At 42.9% G+C, this 22,039-nt stretch overlaps 1 protein-coding gene across 3 annotated transcripts in view; it reads right to left on the reverse strand.

The window, feature by feature from the left end:
* Positions 1-22,039, reverse strand: part of LHFPL3 (LHFPL tetraspan subfamily member 3) — a 571,790-nt gene that overhangs the window by 64,949 nt on the left and 484,802 nt on the right. The window contains exon 3 of one of the 3 annotated variants that reach the window (XM_059170877.1): positions 452-479. The exons of 1 other annotated variant lie outside the window; for it this stretch is intronic. In XM_059170877.1, the coding sequence (XP_059026860.1) occupies positions 463-479 (17 nt within the window). In that variant the 3' untranslated portion in view covers positions 452-462. Of the gene's footprint in view, positions 1-431; positions 480-22,039 lie in introns of all 3 variants that reach the window. One more of the 3 variants, XM_059170876.1, reaches the window with a different exon arrangement.

The following is a 22,039-nucleotide window of genomic DNA, read 5'->3' on the forward strand; positions in this document are numbered from 1 at the left end:
ATCGGCGACCACAACCAGCATGGAGAAGCCCACAGATGTTTCCACCCTGTGAAGTCAGGCGTCACGCCAGAATGTGCGCACATGCCCAGCATCCTAAAAGCTGACAATCCGAGGGCTCATTGTCCGAGAACAATGACCTCACGCATTCCCCAGGAGTCCCCGGCTCCTCCCCGGGGCAGGTGCCGGGCTGACGGCGGCATGTGCTCTGGCTCCTGCCCAGGCGCCAGGCGTGGCGGGAGAGAGAAGCACAACTATAAAATCAGGAGCAAAAACAGAAGATCTATGGCTTAAAAGTGATGGTTCATGCGGCCCAAGCGCCAAGCGGCAAAAGCGGAAAGCCGGCGGAGAGCAGCGGGGAGAACATGCGGGGGCGGTAGGCAGAAGCGCACAACACAAAAGCCGGACCCACAAGGAGCCATGCTTACACTTACATGGTGTGGTCTCACACTACCTTAGTTTGCTTTAAGCATTTCCGTCGTCTGAGAGTTTGGGAGGGAAAAACAGAAGGGTTAAAGGTAAAATAAATGAAGAGCTTGCACTTCGCGCATGGTTAAAAATAACAAGGTCATTCCGGGCTCTCCCAGTCTTAGTGTGCAAAGGATAGGCACGGGGGTTCATTGTGATGAAAGGCAGAGTTCTGGGAGCCATATCCTGGTTTCCTATCTTGTTCCCACCCCGTGCTAGCTGTGTGACCCCCGCGAGCATCTTATCCTTCCCGCCCTCAGTTTCCTCATCTGTGAAATGGGTCCTACAGGAGCACTTACCTCCTAAGATCGTGGTGAGGAGGGCATGACTGAACACCCACGAAATACCTGATCCTAGTCACCACTGAGCATTATCTAAGTGTTAGATATCATTGTTATCTTTAGCTTTTACCTTTGGCTTCCTCAGGCAGTACCACCCAGACTAGACAATCAAACGTTAATGGAGAGCCAAGGACTCACAGCGAATCGATGCTCAATAAGGAAAAAACAATAGAAACAAATCAAGCATTCAGGAGAAACAGACAAAGTTAGAAACGCACAGGCTGGGCAGCCGTTTCATGTGTTACGATCATTCTTTGAGGGCATGATTGCAAATTCCAAAGAAATTCAGAGTAGCTTTTAAAGAAAGATAAATAAAAATCAATCGCGTACCTACAGATCAGGTAGAACCCGGAGGCCCGGTTCATGTCGGACAGTTGAAGGCTGTGGATGTGTCATTAGGGATTACCCTTTGGACTGACGGCGCTGTGTGTTTTCCAACTGGCTTCACACACAGAATTGCTTAAAGGCGAGGACAGGAGGCTAGTGAGAACCAAGTGGTTTACCAGGTCAGGGAGGACAGATTTCACTCCTCTGTTCTTTCCCAGAACTGTTCTGTCAGTTCTGAGTTCACTTGGCAGGACACTGTGGTCCCAAGGGAAAGAAGGGGACGCGGGCGCGCTTCCTGCTTCCTTCTTTTGCTTGCTACCTCTGTCACTTCTTATTCATCACAAGCCCAAGAAAGTTTCCCAGGGGGAAGCTTCAGGTTCCTCCTCTGTCACTCTAAGTTTTCCCACTTTCTCCAAGGTGTGGGGGGTTGTGTTAGCTCCCTCTGGAATGGGAGCATCTAGCCAAAGTGATGGGGTTGGTATGGTTGGATGGGCGGGTGCTAAATTTTTCAAATGAAAAAGGAAAAACAACATTGGAGGTTTCCAGCTCGTAGAGGACAGAGGGAACGAATGCCTAAACAACCTCTGCTGGAAAGGGTGAGTCACAGGCTATCCCCACCCCCACCCTGAAGCACAGACATCACCAGGGTGTTCAGCTTCCAGCTACACACAGGGTGTGTGTGTGTGTGTGTGTGTGTGTGTGTATCTGTGGTGCCCCACCATGGATGCGTGTGCTCTGAGAAGGCTCTTGCTTTAAGTGGAGTTTTAACCTGGATACTATTCTTATGTGCAGAGGTACTCCAGAGCTGAATTCTCCAGCTGCCCGCTGGGCTGCAGGTTCCTCAAGGCTGGGCTGGGTTTTCCTGCCTCGGGCAGCCTCCCACCCTGGGATGGCATGTCTCCTGCTGTAGGAGGGGGCTAGGGCTACCGGTGATCGGTGATGGCAGCTTCATTGGGCAGAGAAGCTGGTTTTTTAAAGACACAGTCTGATTTCTTGATTGGATTATTTGTTCTTTAGGTGTTGAGTTTGATAAGTTCTTTATAGATTAAGACATGGACAGACATCTCTGCAAAGAAGACATCCAAATGGCCAACAGACACATGAAAGAGTGCTCAACATCACTAGGCATCAGGGAAATCCAAATCAAAACCACAGTGAGATACCACCTCACACCAGTCAGAATGGCTACAATTAACCCAGTCAGGAAACAGCAGATGTTGGTGAGGATGTGGAGAAAGGGGAACACTCCTACACTGTTGGTGGGAATGTATGCTGGTGCAGCCATTCTGCAAAACAGTATGGAGGGTCCTCAAGAAGTTGAAAATAGAGTTGCCCTATTACCCACTATTGCACTATTGCCCTATTGCACTACTGGGTATTTACTTTAAAGACACAAATGTAGTGATCCGAAGGGGCACGTGCACCCCTATGTTTATAGCAGCAATGTCCACAATAGCCAAACCATGGAAAGAGCCTAGATGTCCATCAACAGATGAATAGATAAAGAAGATGTGGGGTATATATATATATTTATACACACACACACACTGGAATACTATGCAGCCATCAAAACCCTGAAATCTTGCTATTTGCAATGACGTGGATGGAACTAGAGGGTATTATGCTGAGCGAAATAAGTCAATCAGAGAAAGAGAATTATATACTGATATGAGGAATTTGAGAGGGAGGGCGGGGGCTCATGGGGAGAAGGGAAGGAAAAAAATGAAACAAGATGGGACCAGGGACGGAGACAAACCATAAGAGACTTTTAATCTCAGGAAACAAACTTGAGTGTTGCTGGGGGAGGCGGGTAGGGATAGGGTGGCTGGGTGATGGACATTGGGGAGGGTATGTGCTATGGTGAGTGCTGTGAAATGCCTAAGCCTGATGATTCACAGACCTGTACCCCTGGGACAGACAATACATTATATGTTAATTAAAAAAAAAAATAAAGACTCGGTCGGTCTGAGATCTTTCCCAACACAGGTACTGTTTCAAGGCCACAGGTTATAGGGCTTGGGCTCTGGAACACAGAGAGACACCTTGATCTGCTCAACACCTCTGCAAAGGGACGCTCTTTATGTCATCAGAATGTTGCTCAGGCAAAAGTGCAAATGGAAAGGGGCCGAGGATATTTAGAGAAGCGAAGAGATTTCCAACCAGGAAAAGTAGACCTAATGAATTGATGTTTGCAGAAACGGAGACATTTAAACAGAATTATTAAGCAATTAGCCAAATTATAACTAGGGTGGAAAACACAAGATGATCTCCAAGGGAATTGTTTCAAATAAGTCATTCTCTTGTACTGGAAGGCTTTCATTCTGTACTGTGTGGAAGGTCATTGCTTTAACAGAAGAGAGAGAGGCAGGCACGTCTTTCTGGTTGATGGGACCAGCAAAGTCATGTTTCTGGGAGGCTCAAGGAGCTCATGAGGCCACAGGACCACATCTGGAGGACTGGAGCCCCTGACGCCGAGAAGCTGGCCAGGGAACCATTGTCCTGAAGGGTGAGCTCTAGTATGATCCGATGGCTGTAGCTTCTGAGCTCTACTTTGGGTCGAAGGGTCCCATCCTTCCTAAGGCAATACAGACATACCCAGGTGTCAGCTGGTAAGTTTCAGTAGGTAGCCCGAGGAGGAAAAAGGCTAAAAGAATGGGTTCTATCACCAAATGAAGGACTGATGCCAGAGTCATTTTTAGAGTATTCTGATGTTCTCTGCTTTAGCTATAAAGCAGAGACTCAGAGTCCGGTCTCAAGGCCAATTTCTTCTGGATCCCTCTGACCCCTGAGAATTATCCCCCAGGCCATAGGTATCATGTTTCAAACAAGGCCGAAGCAATGGGACAGCCTTGGTCTAAACCCTTCCTGAGCCGGGGAGGACTTCTCAGAGAAAAGGAATAGCATTACCCCTACCAAAAGTCAGCCCTGGCTTGGTGTTTCTAAGCACACACTCCTCAGACCCAGACAGGCCTGTACCATCACTGGTACTACTGGGCACAGCTGGCTGTTGAGAGGGCTCCCCAAATCCAACAGTCACTCTTAACAGTGGTAGATGAACTAACAGCCTAACATAACTTCTTCTATAACATTCAAAACACAAAAGTGGACATAGCTTTTATGTTTCCACTTGATATACTCACACTTAGCGAATAGCTGTCTGGTTCCTTGGAAACTTTAAAAAATCCCAAATACTCCCTCTAAGTATTTCTTTTATATCTGGGAGATTTTCACTGAGCCCTGAGAGGCTGGCTTCGATCGTTTAATTTCCCACTTCCTAGGTGGTAGCAGGTAACAGGTGGGACGCTGGGTGCAGACGGATTTTCCATCAAATGCATCACCTCCTGGTCCTTCGGCGCTCAGTGGTGGAAAGTAGCAATGAAAAGAACAGATATGGCACAGAGCCCTAGGGAAAATGATTTTTAGCTGAAAGGCCTTTCAGAGGAGAGTTACAACATGGGACTGTAATTTATGGTTGGAATCAGAAATCTAGGCTGGACATGACCTTGGTAATTAATGACCCAGTCTGCTGCTTTGTTTTACACATAAGGCTATGAGCATCTCAGCCTGCTGGAGAGTCAGGGTTAGTGATGGAGCCCCAACTCACGATCTCGATGACGGTGCTGTGTTGCTCCCCAGTTGCAAGAGAAGAACGTAATCTTCTAAGCAATGATATCCCTTAGGGAGTAAAATACAAGCACTGTGCTCAGCCTGCCCTGCTGAGTTTAGAGAGGTTTAAGCTCTTCATAAGCAAAGGACAAAGTTAGTTAGGAAGCTGCTTCCATTCTCCCAATAAGAATAAAATCAGATAGTGTGTATGGTCTGCCTTTAGGTCACTGATCCTCAAATCCGAATAAACTCTGGACCCCTTTAAAGGAAAATAATCGCCCAAGACCTATGATATACTCCCTTAGCCAACATTTGAGAAACCCTTTTGTAAGAAAGCCAAAATTTCATCCTTTGAAAATGATTCTCAGTTAAGAACTGTCACCGAAGAAAGACAAGTTATGCCTTTATATTTGGTGAAAGGAAAGCATAAAACTTAAACATCCCTACTAAACCCAGTGACCCCCCCCGCCCCTCGCAAGAATACAACCCTGAAATTCAGTTCGAGAAACACTGTCCTGGCTCAGAATCCATCTCTCGCTCTCTTCTCTGGGCCCGTTAATGAACTTCCCCTCCAGTTTATGTTTCTTGCCCTCTTTGCTCCTGTGGTAGCTCCCTTTTGTACAGAATGGGTGGTTTTTAGTTCACGGTTTTGCAGTGGAGCTGCGTGTCCTGTTAACCTCGTCAGCTGATCGCTCTCATTCTGAATCCTGGTCTTTTGTGGTTTTCTTAGTATTTGCTTTAGATGAAAATCCAGCCTGATCCTGCCTTGGTGGAACGGTATTTTTATTGAAAAATGCGAGTTTTGTGGAAAGAAAGAGCTAGAGGTCCGCATTCTGCCCTCCACCAGCAACAACCACCGTCTGGATTTCGGGAAGTGAAGTTCTACCGGTTAAAATGTACTTTAAACACCTCAACTGGCCTTGTACGGTAGTTAACTTCCGTGTTTTACAATCTTGCCAATTTAACATCGCCATCCTGTCTTCCCTCTGGGGTGACAGGTGGCTAAAAACACATTTAGATTTTCCTCTGAGGGGGAATTACTCTCTCCTTGACAGGCTCTGTCTGCTCTGTGTCTCATAACTAGGAATTTGCCGAGAACCTCCCCTTGGGAACGTCTCTTCCTGCCTACCTGCTTTCATTGACCCCTGGGTCAGAATTCTCGCCATTAAGAATTCATTCCCCAGTGGCGCGTGGAAGCATACTAGAATTTCTTCTTGGCTCTTATGGTTGTTGTTGCTATTTTTGTTTTGGAGTTAATGGAAAGCAACTTACAAAAAAATGGGAGGGGTCTCAGTTCTCAGTTCTACATTATTTTGGTCAAGAAAGAAGAAAGGTTGTTTCTTTATACTTGCAACCTTCTAGTACAGTAGCCACTGGACACACGTCACTATTTAAATTTAATTAAAATGAAATTCAATTCAAAATCTAGTTCCTCAGTCTTTTCAACCACATTTCAAGGGCTTGAAAGCCACATGTGTCTAAGGCACATATCAGACACAGCAGTTACAGAACGTTTCTGTCCTTGTTCTTTGCCATTGTGATGTTCTAAAACATCTAATATCCATCAATAAAATTTGGATGCAAGATGTGTACTACATTCTAGAAGTCAGATTCTGAAAAACATAAATATGTAAGACAACCTCCGTCAAAACCCGTCTGTAAGGTGCTGAGGAGAATTATTGAATAAACAATACAGTTGGAAGTCTGGGTGTATTTATGGTCAAGTCACACAAAGCCTTGTCATTTAATTGAGATTCTAAGAAGATCAGCCTTTATTTAAATGAAATGATAGAATGACTTTTGTTAAATGGAGATGTGTATGTGAGGCAGGGGTGGTGGACATGTGTGGGGAGAGCTATCAGAAGCACCTGGGAGCTTGCGTCCAACTAGACATTGTCTCCCCTATCCACATAAGACCAGGAGGTTATACCGCTTCTCCAAAGCAGCATGGGGAGCTGCTGAAGCCAAGTTCACAGAGCATTAAACATGTATTCTTTCAAGAATGACTTATTGTGCATCTAGTAATATCTGTCACATGTCTTAATACATTACCGTGGAGTATGGTAAAATAAGTAAGTAATGATGCTGGAGTGTGGCAGCTCAGTTCCTGCATGGGCTTTGGAGTCAGCCTGAGTCTGGGTCTGGTATGCTCCAGCTGAGTCCTTAGGCACATTAGCTAACTTCTCCAAGGTCCAGTTTCCTGCATTAAATTGGGGATACTGCTTATTTCATGGGGTTATTATGACGCTTGAATGATAGAAGGTGAACATTCAGTAAAATCTAGTAACTACATTATTATCAGAGTAAATGGTTTTGCGAGGAAGACTCACTGAAAAGCTGTGCTCTTCCTAACTGTAGAGATGGTTCGTTCAACTGATAATGGAATGGTGCTAAAGATGTCCAAGGTGTAAGCTTAATCCCTGTGGCATCCCTTCCCCTGTAGGGTAGACCAGATGCCCCTGCCTTGCAAACATGGGCTCTCAGAAAATTGGGATGACGGTATATGGACAATCAAATATGAGAGCTAAGAATGATCCAAGATGGAGTCAGTTCCAGTTCCTTCCTTCAGAGATGAGCAGACTAAGGTTCAAAATGCTTCCCCAAAGTTTAAACATTGGTGGCAGAGCTGAGGTCAGAACCTAGGGTTTCTGATTTCCTGTCCCATGTTGTATATACATTGATAGCCTCCAAATGGAATAGAAATCTTCATCACCATGAAACCTTAGGAAAGATGCTTATCGTACTGTCACTGTTTGAAACACACTGCATTAACTTCAGAATGCAGAAACCACACTGGGTACAATTTTCATCTGTCCCCAGAGATAAATTGATATCCTATGAGACATATCTCCTAGAAGGGACACTAAGAGGCAGACTCACAATCTATAAGAGCTCGGTGTTCTTGACATCTAGTCTGTGGTATATCACCGCTTAGCCAGGATAACTCTTCAATTCTTTCTGGAGTATGGCGATGACTAGGAGAACACAGTGGACTCCTGAAAAATAGGGTGCTGGAAGGTGGGACCCAATTTTATGTTCACCACAGCCCTGATACCATCTTTCTTGGTTTTCGATTCCGGGGCAGGTGGTCAACTTCTTGCGTAATCCTTGCTTTTATCTTGTCACCTCTAAAAATCACAAAGGGTGAAAGAACTGTGGACTTTTCAGATTCGAATGCGGTGGCCTTTGTCTTCTGAGCACTCCTTTCTGGCAGGCAGCTATATAGGATGGCTTATTCCAAAGACAGCAATACCTCAGCATGCAGGGCTCGCTGTGCCCAGTGATAGGGAAGAGGGGGCAGGAGAGGCAGGAGGAACATTTAGAATTTTTTTTTTTAAAGATTTAATTTATTTGTTTAACAAAGAGAGAGAGAGAGAGAGAGAGAGAGAGAGAAAGAGATTACAAGTAGGCAGAGCAACAGGCAGAGAAGGGAGGAAGCAGGCTCCCTGCCGAGCAGAGAGCCCAATGTGGAGCTCCATCCCAGGACCCCGAGATCATGACCTGAGCCAAAGGCAGAGGCTTAACCCACTGAACCACCCAGGTGCCCCGGAACATTTAGAAATTTAAGTCCGATTATATCACTCCCTGTTCACAGCCATCCAATAGCTCCCATCACAGTTGGAATGAAATCCAAACTCCTTTTCCTGGCTTAGGAAGCCTGTGGGATCTGACCCCTGCCTCCCTTCCAGCTTCAATGCACCCATTCTCCCCCTCACTATCATCCAACCAAACTGCTCTTCTTCCCATCTTTGGATCTTTGCACTCGCTCTTCCCACCGCGTGAAAGTCTTTCTCACTGGCTGGTGGATCAGTCTTAAATGCCACAACCATGGGGACCCTCCCTGGATAAACAACCTGGGGGGCCACGGTCTAGCTTATCACCTGGTTTAAATTCTCTGCATGGCTCTTACAACTCTGATATTTTCTTGCCTTTTACATTGATTTATTGCCCATCTCTCCCTATCAGAAAACAAACTCTAGGAGATATGGGATTTTGTCTACTTGGCTCATTACTTTATTTCCATCTTCTAGAACTGTGCTTAACACATAGTAGGTACTCAAAAAACATCAAAGGGAATGAGTGGATGAACAAGGGGCGACCCCTGCAGGTCATATCTCCTGTAAGCTTGCTGGTGCTATTTATACCTGCAGGGAGTCTCCCAGGCTCTGGATGTTGTCTGCCTAGAGGGCAAAGCATGCAGCCCCATGGAGAGCAAACCTAAATATCACTCTTACTAGTAAAACACACAGCAAACATTGGTTGATTGAACAATATTTCTGGAGTACTTACTCTGTGTCTGATACCAGAGTCTTTAGGAGGATTACCTCAATTAATCTCAATACATCAATCTGGTAGGCACTATTTTCATTTCCGTCAGTGAGGATCAGTAGACTGAGGTCCTAATGGTTAATTGTATCCCCCACAGCCATCCGGATGGTAAGCTGAAGGGCCAAGAATTGAACCTGGGGCATCTGACTCCAGACACCACTCTGTGAAGTGTTGCAGAAAATATAATGGAGCTCATCCAAGGGGAAACTGAAAGGAAGGAAGGAATGGCAAAAAGAAAATGCAAGAGAATGTGAATTTATATGTGTTTAACGATAAAAATCTGGCTGACAGCTGTCTCCTCCCTGCATCAAAATAAAAGGTATTTCTGCCTCTCCAAGTCTACAATGGCCGTCAGTGATCTGAGAACATCAGCTGTTCACCTCAACTGAGGTGAGCAAACTTTTCAGCACTACAGGCATCTAATAAAGGAATTCCTTGGGCATGTTTCATCCAAGCCATCAGGAAACCGAAGCTGCCTTCTCTGCTTCCAGGACCTGAGCAGGCCACACTGAGCAGACCATGCACACACGTGCTGATTAGCTACTCAATGGGACATTGGAAGCACGTCAGCTGGCTTTTGACTCTAGATCTTCCTTCTGTCCACTTGCCACTGTGCAAGTGTTTGTCTCTACTGGACAGTGGCAACAGGCACACTTTATCTGGGCTTGCCATTTTGGTCCCTCTTGTCCAGCCAGACCCCAGTGATGTCTAACAGGTCTCAACAAGTGATTTCAGGAGGAAAATGATGCTACAGAATATTTAAAGTCAGGAGGCCAACACGCCGGGGCTGTCTAGGCACATCTAGGAGATACAGAAGAGGGAGACAGGGGTGAAGATTCAGAAGGAGCCTGGGGCTGGGTCCTCATGGAACCCAGAGACAGGAGAGTCCTCCTGAGGATTTGGTTATTCTAACCATCTGGTCTGACCTTTGCATCAAGTAGTAATACTAAATAGAAAGATCCCAAGACAAGGTAGCGAGCCATGACAGGAAAAGAGCTTGCTGAGGTGGATGAGAGAGTACTCTAAATGAGAAATAACAAGAGCAAAAGACACACTTTAAGACTCAATTGGCCAGGTTAAATGTGCTTTACGGAAGTGTTACTCCATGACACACTTGGGCAGAATGAACATGGGTTGTGAAGAAAACGCTCTCCTCAGATGTATGCACTCAAGCCCGTGAATTAGAGTCCCTGAATGTGTAGCTGGGAGAGAAATTTGGTCCTTCATAGCTACCCTTTATGTTCTCTATGTTCATTGGGGGATGTAATGCTGTGGGTATTAACAGCGCCTGACAGAGCGATGGACAATACAACCAACTCTAGATTTTCTACCCAAAAGGGCCACTGAAAGCTATCTGGTGCATCTAAGCCCTCAAACACTCCAAACATTCAAGTTTATCTTCTGTGGCGAGCTCTGTTATGGGAGCAGAAAATAACAAAGGACAATGCTGACTTCTAGAAGGTTCATTCCATCTCAAAGTTCTCTTACTATTCCAGCTTGGCTTCCACCAAAACGCCACTGAAATGGCAAAACACGGAAAAACAGGAGAAGCGCTGTCCTGTGCTCACACAATGATCATTGAGTTCTGCTGTGGGAGCCACATCTGAAGAGAAATCTAGTTCAGAGAAGAATGTGCAGGATTCTGACAATACTGTTTGACCAGAAGGACCTTGGGGCAGGCTTGGTGGAGCTGAGATGGCCTGATGAGCACAGGACAGCGCTTTCAAATATGCAAAGGGTTGTGGTCTAGAAGAGGGTCGGGCCTCCTTTGCAGGATCCCCAAAGTGTGGTGGAGGCCTCAGAGGGATGGGTTTTCACCCAGAGATGGAAGACATCTTCTGAGGGAGACAGCGTGTTGAGATGAGCCAAACATTTCCAAGAGAGCTTTAAGAATAAATTAAATAAAATACCTATTATTCACTGAATACCTTGCATTTGCTGGATGCTTTACATAAAAAGAGAGAGACTGCTAATTATCCAGTACCTATTCTCACCTTTTGCCACAATCCCTTATATTGTTGGGAGTGCTAATGTTTCCAGCTAAAACCAACTTTTCCAGTCTCTCTTGAAGATAGGTATGGCCAATGAGTTATAAATAGTTGGGTGAATTATAAATAAAAGTTGTTGGATTAAAAACTCAGCCAGGAGGCAGACTTTTTTGTCCTTCCCTCTTCCTCCTTGTTCCTGTCTGAAATGCAAATGTGACGGTTGGAGCTGCAGCAACCGTCTTATGATCACAAGGTAATCTCAAGGATAAAAACCACGAAAACAAGGAAATTGGGGCATTCCCGATGTTATGGAGCCTTCTTGTCTACCCTAGACTGCTACCATTAGACTTCATAAGCTACAAAGAAAAGTCAACCTCTACTGGGTTTAACACATTATTATTTAGGTTTTCTGTTATATGCAGCTGACTTAATGCTAAAATACCCCTTATTTCATTTAATTCTCACAACAATTCTGATGCTGGGTCTCATCACATCCATTTCATAGATAGGGAGATGAAGCCTTCCAGAAGTTACATAGCTTGCCCAAGGTCACACAACCAGATAGTTGTAGAGTCAAGATTTTATTGGGCATCAACTTGACCCCACATCCATCCTATTGCCATATTGTTTCTCCTTTCACGGAGTAGCTAATGCGTGATGGCAAATTCTGTACAAGCATATTGGATATCTGTGGACTATTCTTGCGGTCTACATACTCTGTAGTCCATCAGGCTCACTGTTGCTCAGCCCATGCCAACCTGAGTGGACAAGTGAAGTGAACATCTGTATGCTTCTGACCTCAGTCCCAGTTCTTTCCATCACTCTCCCATCTGAGAACATACTCTCTCTCTCTCTCTCTCAGACTTGCTTGAAATGGATAATAAAGACTAAGTCCTGTTCCATCTTGAGTGACTAGACTCTCTGCTTCCAGTGTCCACTCTGTGTCTCTAGCCACCACCAGAGTCACATGAACATAATTCACAGAAGGCAGGTCACAAGCTGGGGCCCTGGGCTTTCCAAGCTCTAAATCTTGTTTGAATAGTTTATTAGCCATCTCTCTCTTTTTTTTTTTTCCCCAGCTTAGTGGCCGTATCAGCAAATGTGGAGGTTGATTTACAGTTAGTACTTTGTGCACTCTCTGAAGTGGAGCGAAAAATTGAAAGGCTTATGTCAAGCCCATTCATTCACAGGCACATTCAAGATCAAATTAATTTTAAAGCTCTTATGGGCTAATTTAATGTTTCTAAGTTTTGCTTTACAAATCTATAGTGATTTTTTTATGGCATAATATATATTTCAAGCTGAAGCTATTGTCGACTTGGAAATACGGTTTTTTATATAGCACATTCTGGGATGAAATACATTGTCCGATGAGAGGCTGAGCTCAGAATGGAGAAACCCCAAAACTGCTTAATAAGTCCAATTACCTGGAGACAATTATCCAAAAGGGCTCAGAGTCAGGGAATGTTGTAGCTGGAAGGGCCATGGAATGATCCAGTCCAGCCCATTTTAGAGACGGGGAAGACCTAGAGCAGTTAAGTAGCAGTCAGGGTCAAGTAGCTGGTTAGGACCAGACTTGGCCTACAACTCGGGCCTTCCAAAATCTTCATTCAGATAAAAGATACCAACAAAATAGTTGGGCAATAGAATTTTCTGGAATGAACTCATCTTCCTTCACTGAAGTTACCTGTTAATCTCAAGAGCTGTCAGTGCTGCTCTCTGCGTCCTGCGCTGTAGGACTGGCTCTGTGTCTGACAGCATACAATCATGCATCACTATTTCTGTACATCACACATGCTACTGTATCTAATCCTTCTGTTGGACCTGTCTCTGCTCACCTCCTCCTGCAGACTAGGAAGTTCTGCAGAGCTGGGACTCCATGTTACTTTGGTTTTGCAGCCCTTACAAGGTATGGCCCCAAGCCAGTCACACAGTGGACACTCAACAAGCACTACTTGGGAAAAGGAACAATGAAAACAAAGAAACCTCTGGGTATCAGCCCACTGTCCTTTGAAATTCTACCTTTGGTTTTTCCTTCCCACCATATCCTTTCTCTCTGTGTTGGCCTTTTGCGGAAGATCACAGCCATTCCAAACTTCTGTTTCATCAAGGATTCCCCCAAGCTGATACGGCTTATTTGGTCTTAGGGGGTGCACGCAGATGGGTTTGCTAACGTGCCACTGTCAGCCCTTAGAGGGCTCCGTGTGAATTAAAGAAAGCAATTAGAGAAAGCCTTCCTCTAGGCTGGTCGTTCTCAGCCAGGGGGATCTTTGGATCCTAGAGGACATTTGGCAAAGCCTGGATATATTTTGGATTATTATAACTGAGGGATCCCATGGGTTTATAATGGGTAGAGGTCAAGAATGTCACTAAATATTCTATTATATTCAGGAAAATCCCCTCCCTGAAAAGAAGCAGTTGGTCTAGGTCAATTGTGGTGACAATGAGAAACCGTGCAGCAGAAAAAATTTCAGAATTAGACAAAAATTATTTAGGGACTTTTTATGGCTGATAAGTGTGTTATACTAAGCATTTAGCATTTCCTGCGGCAAATACCTCCTTGGGCCATGACTGAATACTTCTGGACACTGGCATTTACAAATACTCTAATTAAACTAGAATTGTATTTAGGCTCTGTGTTTTCTACCTTTGATAAAGACCCTTCAGACAAAGACCAGTTCTGGAATACAGCCTGAGCCGGGGGTTACTGAAGTCCCACCCAATCACCTTGTCTCACAGAAATCTCCTTAGGTGATAAAGCTCCATTCATGGTCATTGGGTGTCAGTCACTGAAAGACAGTCACCACTTCCTTCTCCAGGTGATACTGCCACCAAGCTCTATGTTCGCTATAGCCCCTCATGCCTTGCTAAAGAGCAACTCCTTTCTCTGGTGTTGATGTCTTTTTAATATATGCAGGCTGTTATCATCTCTACCCTACAATTCAGGGGAGCTAAGTAGCTCTCTAAAACTCTTGGTAAATTTACCAACCTTTGATTACAGTACTTAATCTGTGTTTGCAAAGTACTTCACCTATATTCTTATTTGTGCAATTTATTGTACCTAAATGAGGTTTCACTTGGAGCTGGGAGAACTGGTTATTTTGTTCATTTCTCTGGGAACTCCTGCTTTTGCAATTCTAGAAGCTCTGCTACTTTAGGCCTTCTTTAAAAATGGCACCACTAGAAGGGCGCCTGGGTGACTCAGTGGGTTAAAGCTTCTGCCCTCGGCTCAGGTCATGATCCCAGGGTCCTGGGATAGGGCCCTGCATTGGGCTCTCTGCTCAGTGGGGAGCCTGCTTCCCCCTCTCTTTGCCTACTTGTGATCTCTCTCTCTGTCAAATAAATAAAAAATCTTTTAAAAAAAGGCACCACTAGGTTTTATAAAGCAGTGTGGCAAGGAGGTCACATCAGAGACCACAAATTCAGTGTCCCACATTATTTGCATCACATGGAATACCCTTAAAAGGTCCAGTCTTTGTCTTCTAGAACCTTGGGGCCCACACAGCTTTATCTCCTAGAACTTGAAGATTTGGTGCTGTGGAACAGGGACAGGTGAGTATACTTAGGGGATAATTCATTCTCCCATTACAGAACATTCCCTACCTCAGGCCTCACTTCAGAGGGAATCTGCATTAACTGCCTCTTGCCAGTAGCTGCAAGTGCTTCTAAATGGGAATTCCTTACTTCTTGCCTCTTCTCCTCCTGAAGAGTCAGCCCTGCTGTGCTGTGGGGTAGATGTTGTTAGTAGAAGACTGTGCTGCTTAGGAGTGGTCCACACAGCCTTGGAGAAGGATGTGGGGCAGTCTCTCCACCCTCAGTTTCCACTGGCTTCCCCACTATGGACACTTGCTAAGAATTACGGAATGGGCTTTCTTTGGCAAGCACTCACCAACCCTGTTTATTAAAAAATTCAACACCACATAATTTTTTTTTTTCAAAGCAGAAAACATGCACTAAAGATTAGTCTGGGTATTCAGAAGAAGTGATGGTAGCAAGATGGCTGGATCCAACATTTGTCACTTGTATCCCCTCTGCAAGAACTGTTTGGAATCTATCCACAGCTGGAAGTGCCTTTGTGGGAGGTGTGGGATCCAGGTGGAAAACTGTGACACCCCGGGGTAGTTCAAGAAGGAGGAGAACTGTTTTAGGAGACACACCTGCACCCAGGAAGCTGAGCTACCAACCATTGCCCCAACTATAAACCCAGAAACAACACCATACCCTTGAGGACTAGACTATAGGCCCATTCAGCTTTGGTTTTATCACCAGCACCATATGCCAAGGGAATCCAGGAGGAGTCTCGCCACCTGGGTGTCAAGTCATAGACATCTGTGGAGGCCGAGAAAATTAAGGCCATCCCACCTCAAGTTTAGCTGATGTGGGAAACGGAGAAGAAAATCATTAAAATTCCTCACCTATTGACAAGCCCTTGAAACAGACAGAGTAGCTCTCCCCTGGGGGCTTAACTGTCCTCACCTTGAGATTTTGCTAAGGACAATCCTAGCCTGAACGACCCCCTACCCTGACAGGTCCGATCAAAATCCTGTAAGTCTACTTTAACAATTCCTTTAGGAAACTTTATCTCTAAACCTCCAAGATAGTGTCGAGAATCATTCCCAAGTATATGACCCACTGATAGACATCTAAAGGGTCTCACAAGAAGATTTTTATTATAGGTAATGAATAACCTTTTCCTCAGACAACGGCTAGCCCCTCAAGGTCCTGGAGACCCCGCTTCCAAAATTCCTTAGAGACTTACGTCATCCATAACCCCCTTTGTCCTCACCCACCGCCAAGTCCACCCCTACTCTGCCTTTAAAAACTCTGACTGTAATCTGGCTCGGGGTCCAAGTCCCTACTCCGCTGTGTCGGGTATACTTGGGCCCAAGCTTAAGCTTGTCAAATAAACCCTTGTGTGATTGCATCGGTGCTTGGCTCCTTGGTGGTCTCTCGGACGCGAAAACTCGGGCACAACAATCAGACCTCAGTCCTGGCTGCAGACCCTAAAGTGCCCTGTGAACCAGCTCCAGAAACTCTCAGCCATGGTCTAGAAGTCCCAGGAGAACACTATCTTAGACAAAAATTTGAGATTAGATGCTGTGAAGAGAGTAAGGGGAATAGTTTGACTTTACCTTCATCACCCTACCCCCATGGTGGCACAGCTCCTGGCTCAGAGAGCTCTTCTAGGCCTATAATTTCTCCCATGGGGGAAAGTAAGAGTGTGAGTGAGTGCCCAGTTTCCCCATTTGCATGGGGCACTGCTAAAGAGGCCGACTTCTCTCTTGACAAGTCTTAAGCTGCCCGATGATGGAACCAAAAGATATCAAGAGGATGTGGACCGGGGAAGCCTGGGTGGCTCAGTGGGTTAAAGCTTCTGCCTTTGGCTCAGGTCATGATCTCAGGGTCCTGGGATCGAGCCCTGCATCGGGGTCTTTGCTCAGCAGGGAGCCTGCTTCCTCCTCTCTCTTTCTGCCTGCTGCTCTGCCTACTTGTGATCTCTGTCTGTCAAATAAATAAATAAAATCTTAAAAAAAAAAAAAAAGAGGATGTGGACCCTACTAGTCACATCAGGGAGTCTACTGGAAACTGTCAGAACAAACAGTCTGAGTTTTTAGAGTTCCAGAAGGAGAAGAGAGGGAAGAGGAAGGTAGAAAGCTTTTTAAAGAAATAATGGCAGAGAACTTCCAAAATTTGGGGCAAGTTTTGGGCATCCAAGTTCATGAAGCTCACAGGTCTCTAAACTCAACTTAAAGAGGTATTCTCCAAGTACTATCTTACAGTAGTCCCCCCTTGTCTGCAGGGGATACTTTCTAAGACCCCCAGTGGATACCTGAAACTGGACAGTACTAAGCCCTATATAGGCTATTTAAAAAAAAATATTTTATTTATTTATTTGACAAGGAGAGAGAGATCACAAGCAGACAGAGAGGCAGGCGGGGGTGGGGGGAGGCAGGCTCCCTGCTGAGCAGAGAGCCTGATGTGGGGCTCGATCCCAGGACCCTGAGATCATGACCTGAGCTGAAGGCAGAGACTCAACCCTCTGAGCCACCCAGGTGCCCCTATACCATGTTTTTTGCTATTCGTATATATCTATGATAAAGCTTAATTTATAAATTAGGCAGTCTGAGATTAATAACTAATGAGAAAATTAAATAATTATAACAATATATTATAATAAAAGTTATGAAATATGGCCTCTCACTCAAAATACTCTATTGTATTGTACTCACCCTTCTTGTGATGATGTGAAATGATAAAATGCCTGTGTGATGAGGTGCCTATGTGATGAGACTCTCGCTTTGTGACATAGCATTAGGCTGTTACTGACCTTCTGATGATACATCAGGAGGAGGATCATCTGCTTCTGGACCACAGTTGAGTATGGCCATGGATAAGGGAGACTACATAAAATAAAACTGCCAAAGACAGAATCTTTAAAGTAGGAAGAGAAAAGAAGCTTGTAATTTACAAGAAAACCCCAATAAAGCCAATAGTGGATATTTCAGCAGAAACCTTACACGCCAGGAGAGAGTCGGTTAATATAGTCAAAAGTGCTAAAATTTAAAGACTGCTAACCAAGCATACTCTATATGGCAAAGCTATCTTTCAGAAATGAATGTGAGATAAAGATCTTCCCAGATAAACAAAAGCTGAGAAAGTTCATCATCACAAGATGTGCCTTAAAAGAAATGTTGAAAGGAGTTCTTTAAGCTGAAATGAAAGGATGCTAATTAGTAGAGAAAATAAGAAATTCTACAACACACTGGTAAAGGTAAGTATATAGTAAAATTCAGAATACTATAATGTGGTGGTGTGTTAACAACTTAACTGTAATATAAAAGGTTAAAGGACAAAAATATTTTAAAAACTATAGCTACAATAACTTGTTAATGAGTACATAATATAAAAAGTAGTAGGTTGTGACAATAAAAATATAAAAGGAGACTAAAACAGTATGTGATTTGTATGTGATTGATGTTAAGTTATCAGTATAAAATAAACAGTTAAGCATAAGGTGCTTTATGCAAACTTCATGGTAACCACAAAGTAAAACCTACAAAAGATAAGAAGAAAAGAATCAGATCATACCACTACAGAAATCATTTCACAAAGGCAAACATCATGACAGGAAGAAAGGAACATGGGAACTACAAAACAGCCAGAAAACAATCACTGTGATGACATTAGTAAGTCCTTACCTATTAACAGTTACTCCGAAGGTAAATGGATTAAATTCTCCAATCAAAATGCATAGCATGATTGAATGGATAAAAACCAGACCTAGCCACAAGATGCCTACTAGAGACACTTCAGCCTCAAGGACTATAGGTTGAAAGTGAATGAATGCAAAAACTTTTTCATCCAAGTGGAACTAAAAGAGAGCTATATTTATATTAGGAAAAATTAATTTCAATTCAAAAGCTGTAATGAGAGAAAGGAGACCATTACAGATAAAGATGGGGGACTCTATCTATCTATCTACATAGGTACGTGATGGAATATTACTTAGCAATAAAAAAAGAATGAAATATTGCCATCTGCAACAACATGGATGGAGCTAGAGCATATAATGATAAATGAAATAAGTCATAGAAAGACAAATATCATATGATTTTACTCATATGTGGGATTTAGGCAACAAACCAATGAAAAAAGGAGACAAACAAATGAAAAAGAGAAACAAACAAAAAACCAGGCTCTTGACTATAGAGAACAAATTCATGGTTACCAGAGGAGAGATGGGTGAGGGGAATGGGTGGAATGGGTGAAGGAGGTTAAGAATGTGCTTATTATGAAGAGCACTGAATAATGTACAGACTTGTTGAATCACTATATTGTACACCTGAAACTAATATAATACTGCACGTTAGTTACACTGGAATCTAAATAAATAAATAAATAAATAAATGAAAAAATGTTATATAATTCATCAAGAAGATATAATAATTGGAAATATATATGTATCTAACACCAGAGCACTCAAATATATTAAGCAAACACTAACAGATCTAAAAAGAAAAACAGATACGATAATAAGGTGGGGACTTCAATATCCCACCTTAAAGCAATGGAGAGATCCTCCAGACAGAAAATCAGTAAGGACTTGAACTATACTTTAGACCAATGGGCCTAACGAATATACACAGAACGTTCTATCCCAAAGCAGCACAATACACCTTCTTTGCAAGCAAACACAGAACATTCTCCAAAATTGATCATAGGTTAGGTCACAAACCAAGTCTTAGCAAATTTAAAATAGAAATAATACCAAGTATTTTTTCCAACTATAAATCAGTAATAGGAGAAAAACTGGAAAATTCACAAACATTTGAAAATTAAACAATAAACTTTTGAACAACCAATGGGTCAAAGTAGAAATCAAAAAGGAAATAAAAAAGTATCTTTAGACAAATTAAAATGAAAACACAACATGTCCAAAGTTATGGGATGCATCAAAGAGAGTTCTCAGAGGGAAATAGTGATAAATGTCTAACTCAAGAAAAGAAAGATCTCAAATAAACAACCTAACTATATACTTCAAAAAATTACACCAATATTAGTAAAAGAAAGGAAATAACAAAGATAAGAGTTGAAATAAACGAAATAGAGATTAGAAGGACAATAGAAAAGGTCAATGAAACTAAGAGCTGTTGTTTTTAAAGATAAATTGACAAAACTTTAGCTAGAGTAAGGAAAAAAGAGAAGACTCATACAGATAAAATCAGAAATGAAAGAGGAGACATTACAGCTGATACCATACAAATACAAAGATTGTAAGAGACTACTATGAATGACTATATACCAACAAACTGGATAACCTAGAAGAAACAGATAAATTCCAAGAAACCTACAGCCTTCAAAGACTGAATCTTGAAGAAACAGGAAATCTGAACAGATCAACAATAAGGAGATTGAATTAGTAATAAGAAACTTCCCAACAAACGAAGTCCTCTACCAGATCGCTTCTATGGTAAATTCTTCCAAACATTGCTTTTTAAAAAAGATTTTATGCATATATTTGAGGGGAGGAGTGGGGCAAATGGGGAGGAAGAAGAAGAGAGAGAATTTCAAGCAGACTGTGCTCAGCACAGAGCCCAATGTGGGGCTTGATCTCTCCATCCTGAGATCATGACCTGAGCCGAAACCAAGAGTTGGATGCCAAACTGACTGAGCCACCCAGGAGCCCCTCTACCAAATATTTAAGGAAGAATTAATGCCACTCCTTCTCAAACTCTTCCAAAAACTGAAGAAAAGGGAACATTTCCAAACTCCACTATGAGGTTGACATTACTTTGATACCCAAACCAGCCATTACAAGAAAAGAAAACTATAGGTCAATATTCCTGATGGATCTGGATACAAAAATTCTCAATCCACTGGCAAACAAAGAGCTCTCACATCATGACCAAGGGGGATTTATCTCTGGGGTGCAAGGATGGTTTAACATACAACATCCTTTCATGATAAAATGTTCAACAAAGTAAATATAGAAAGAACATGCAGCAACACATGAAGGTTCATATAGGACAGATCCACAACTAATATTGTATTCAATGGTGACAGGTTGAAAGCTTTTCCTCTAAGATCAGGAGCAAGACAAGGGTGCTCACTTTTACCACTGCTATTTTTTTTTTTTTAACCACTGCTATTTAATATAGCACTGGAGGTCCTGAACCGGCAATAAGGCAAGAAAAAGAAAAAAAAAAAGGCATCTAAATAGTTGAGGAGGAAGTGAAATTGTGCCTTTTTGCAAAGGGTATGGTCTTACATATAGAATGTCCTAAAGACTCCACAAGAAAATTGTTAGAACTAGTAAATGCATTCAACAAAGTTGCAGGATACTAAATCAATATACAGAACTCAGTTATATTTCTATACATTAACAACGAACTATCAGAAAGAGAAATTAGGAAATGCCATTTACAATGGTGTCAAAAATAATAAAATGCCTAGGAATAAATTTACCCAAGAAGGTGAAAGATCAGTACACTAACCTATGACACTGATGAAAAAAATTGAAGACACATATAAATGCAAAGATGTCCTGTACTCATGGACTGTAAGAACTAATATATTAAGAATGTCCATACCACCCCAAATGATCTATAGATTCAGTGCTATCTTCATCAAAATTCCAATGACATTTTTCACAGAAATAGAACAAGTGATTCTAAAATTTTTGTGGAACCACAGAAGAAGACCCCAAATCACCAGAGTAATCCTGAAAAAGAGAAACAAAGCTGGAGGCATCAGCCTTCCTGATACCCAGAACTATTATCTTACAAAACTACAGTACAAAGCAGACACACAGACCAATGGAACAGAATCAACAGCCCTGTAATAAACCCTTGCATTCTGGCAACCAATATTTGACAAGGGAGCCAAGAATACTCAATGGGAAAAGCATAGTCTCCTCAATAAATAACGATGGGAAAATTGGGTAATCCCAAGCAGAAGAATGAAACATTAACTCTATGTTATGCCATTCACAATATTTACTCAATGGATTAAAGACTTAAGCGTAAGCCTTGAAACTATAAAATTCTTTTTAAAAAAAAAGATTTTATTTACTTTTTTGAGAGAGAGCAAGCATGGGGGGCAAAGAGGGAGAGATGATTTCAAGCAGACTCTGTGCTGAGTACAGGGCTTGACACAGGGCTGGATCCCACAACCCTGAGATCAGGACCCTAGCTGAGACCAAGAGATGGACACTTAACTGACTGAGCCACCCAAGTGCCCTGAAACCATAAAATTCTTGAAGAAAACATAGAGAAAAAGACCCTTGACATTGGTCTTGCCAATGATTTTCTTTTTTTAAACACTAAAAGCCCAAGCAACAGAAGCAAAAAATCAGCAAGTATAGTTGCACCCTTCTGCACAGCAGAACAATCAGGACAATGAGAAGTCAACCTACGGAATGGGAGAAAAATATCTGCAAACCACCATCTGATAAGAGGTTAATATTCAAAACATGTAAGACAT

Source organism: Mustela lutreola, chromosome 4 (genome assembly GCF_030435805.1).
Source record: "Mustela lutreola isolate mMusLut2 chromosome 4, mMusLut2.pri, whole genome shotgun sequence".
Classification (NCBI taxonomy): Eukaryota; Metazoa; Chordata; class Mammalia; order Carnivora; family Mustelidae; genus Mustela; species Mustela lutreola.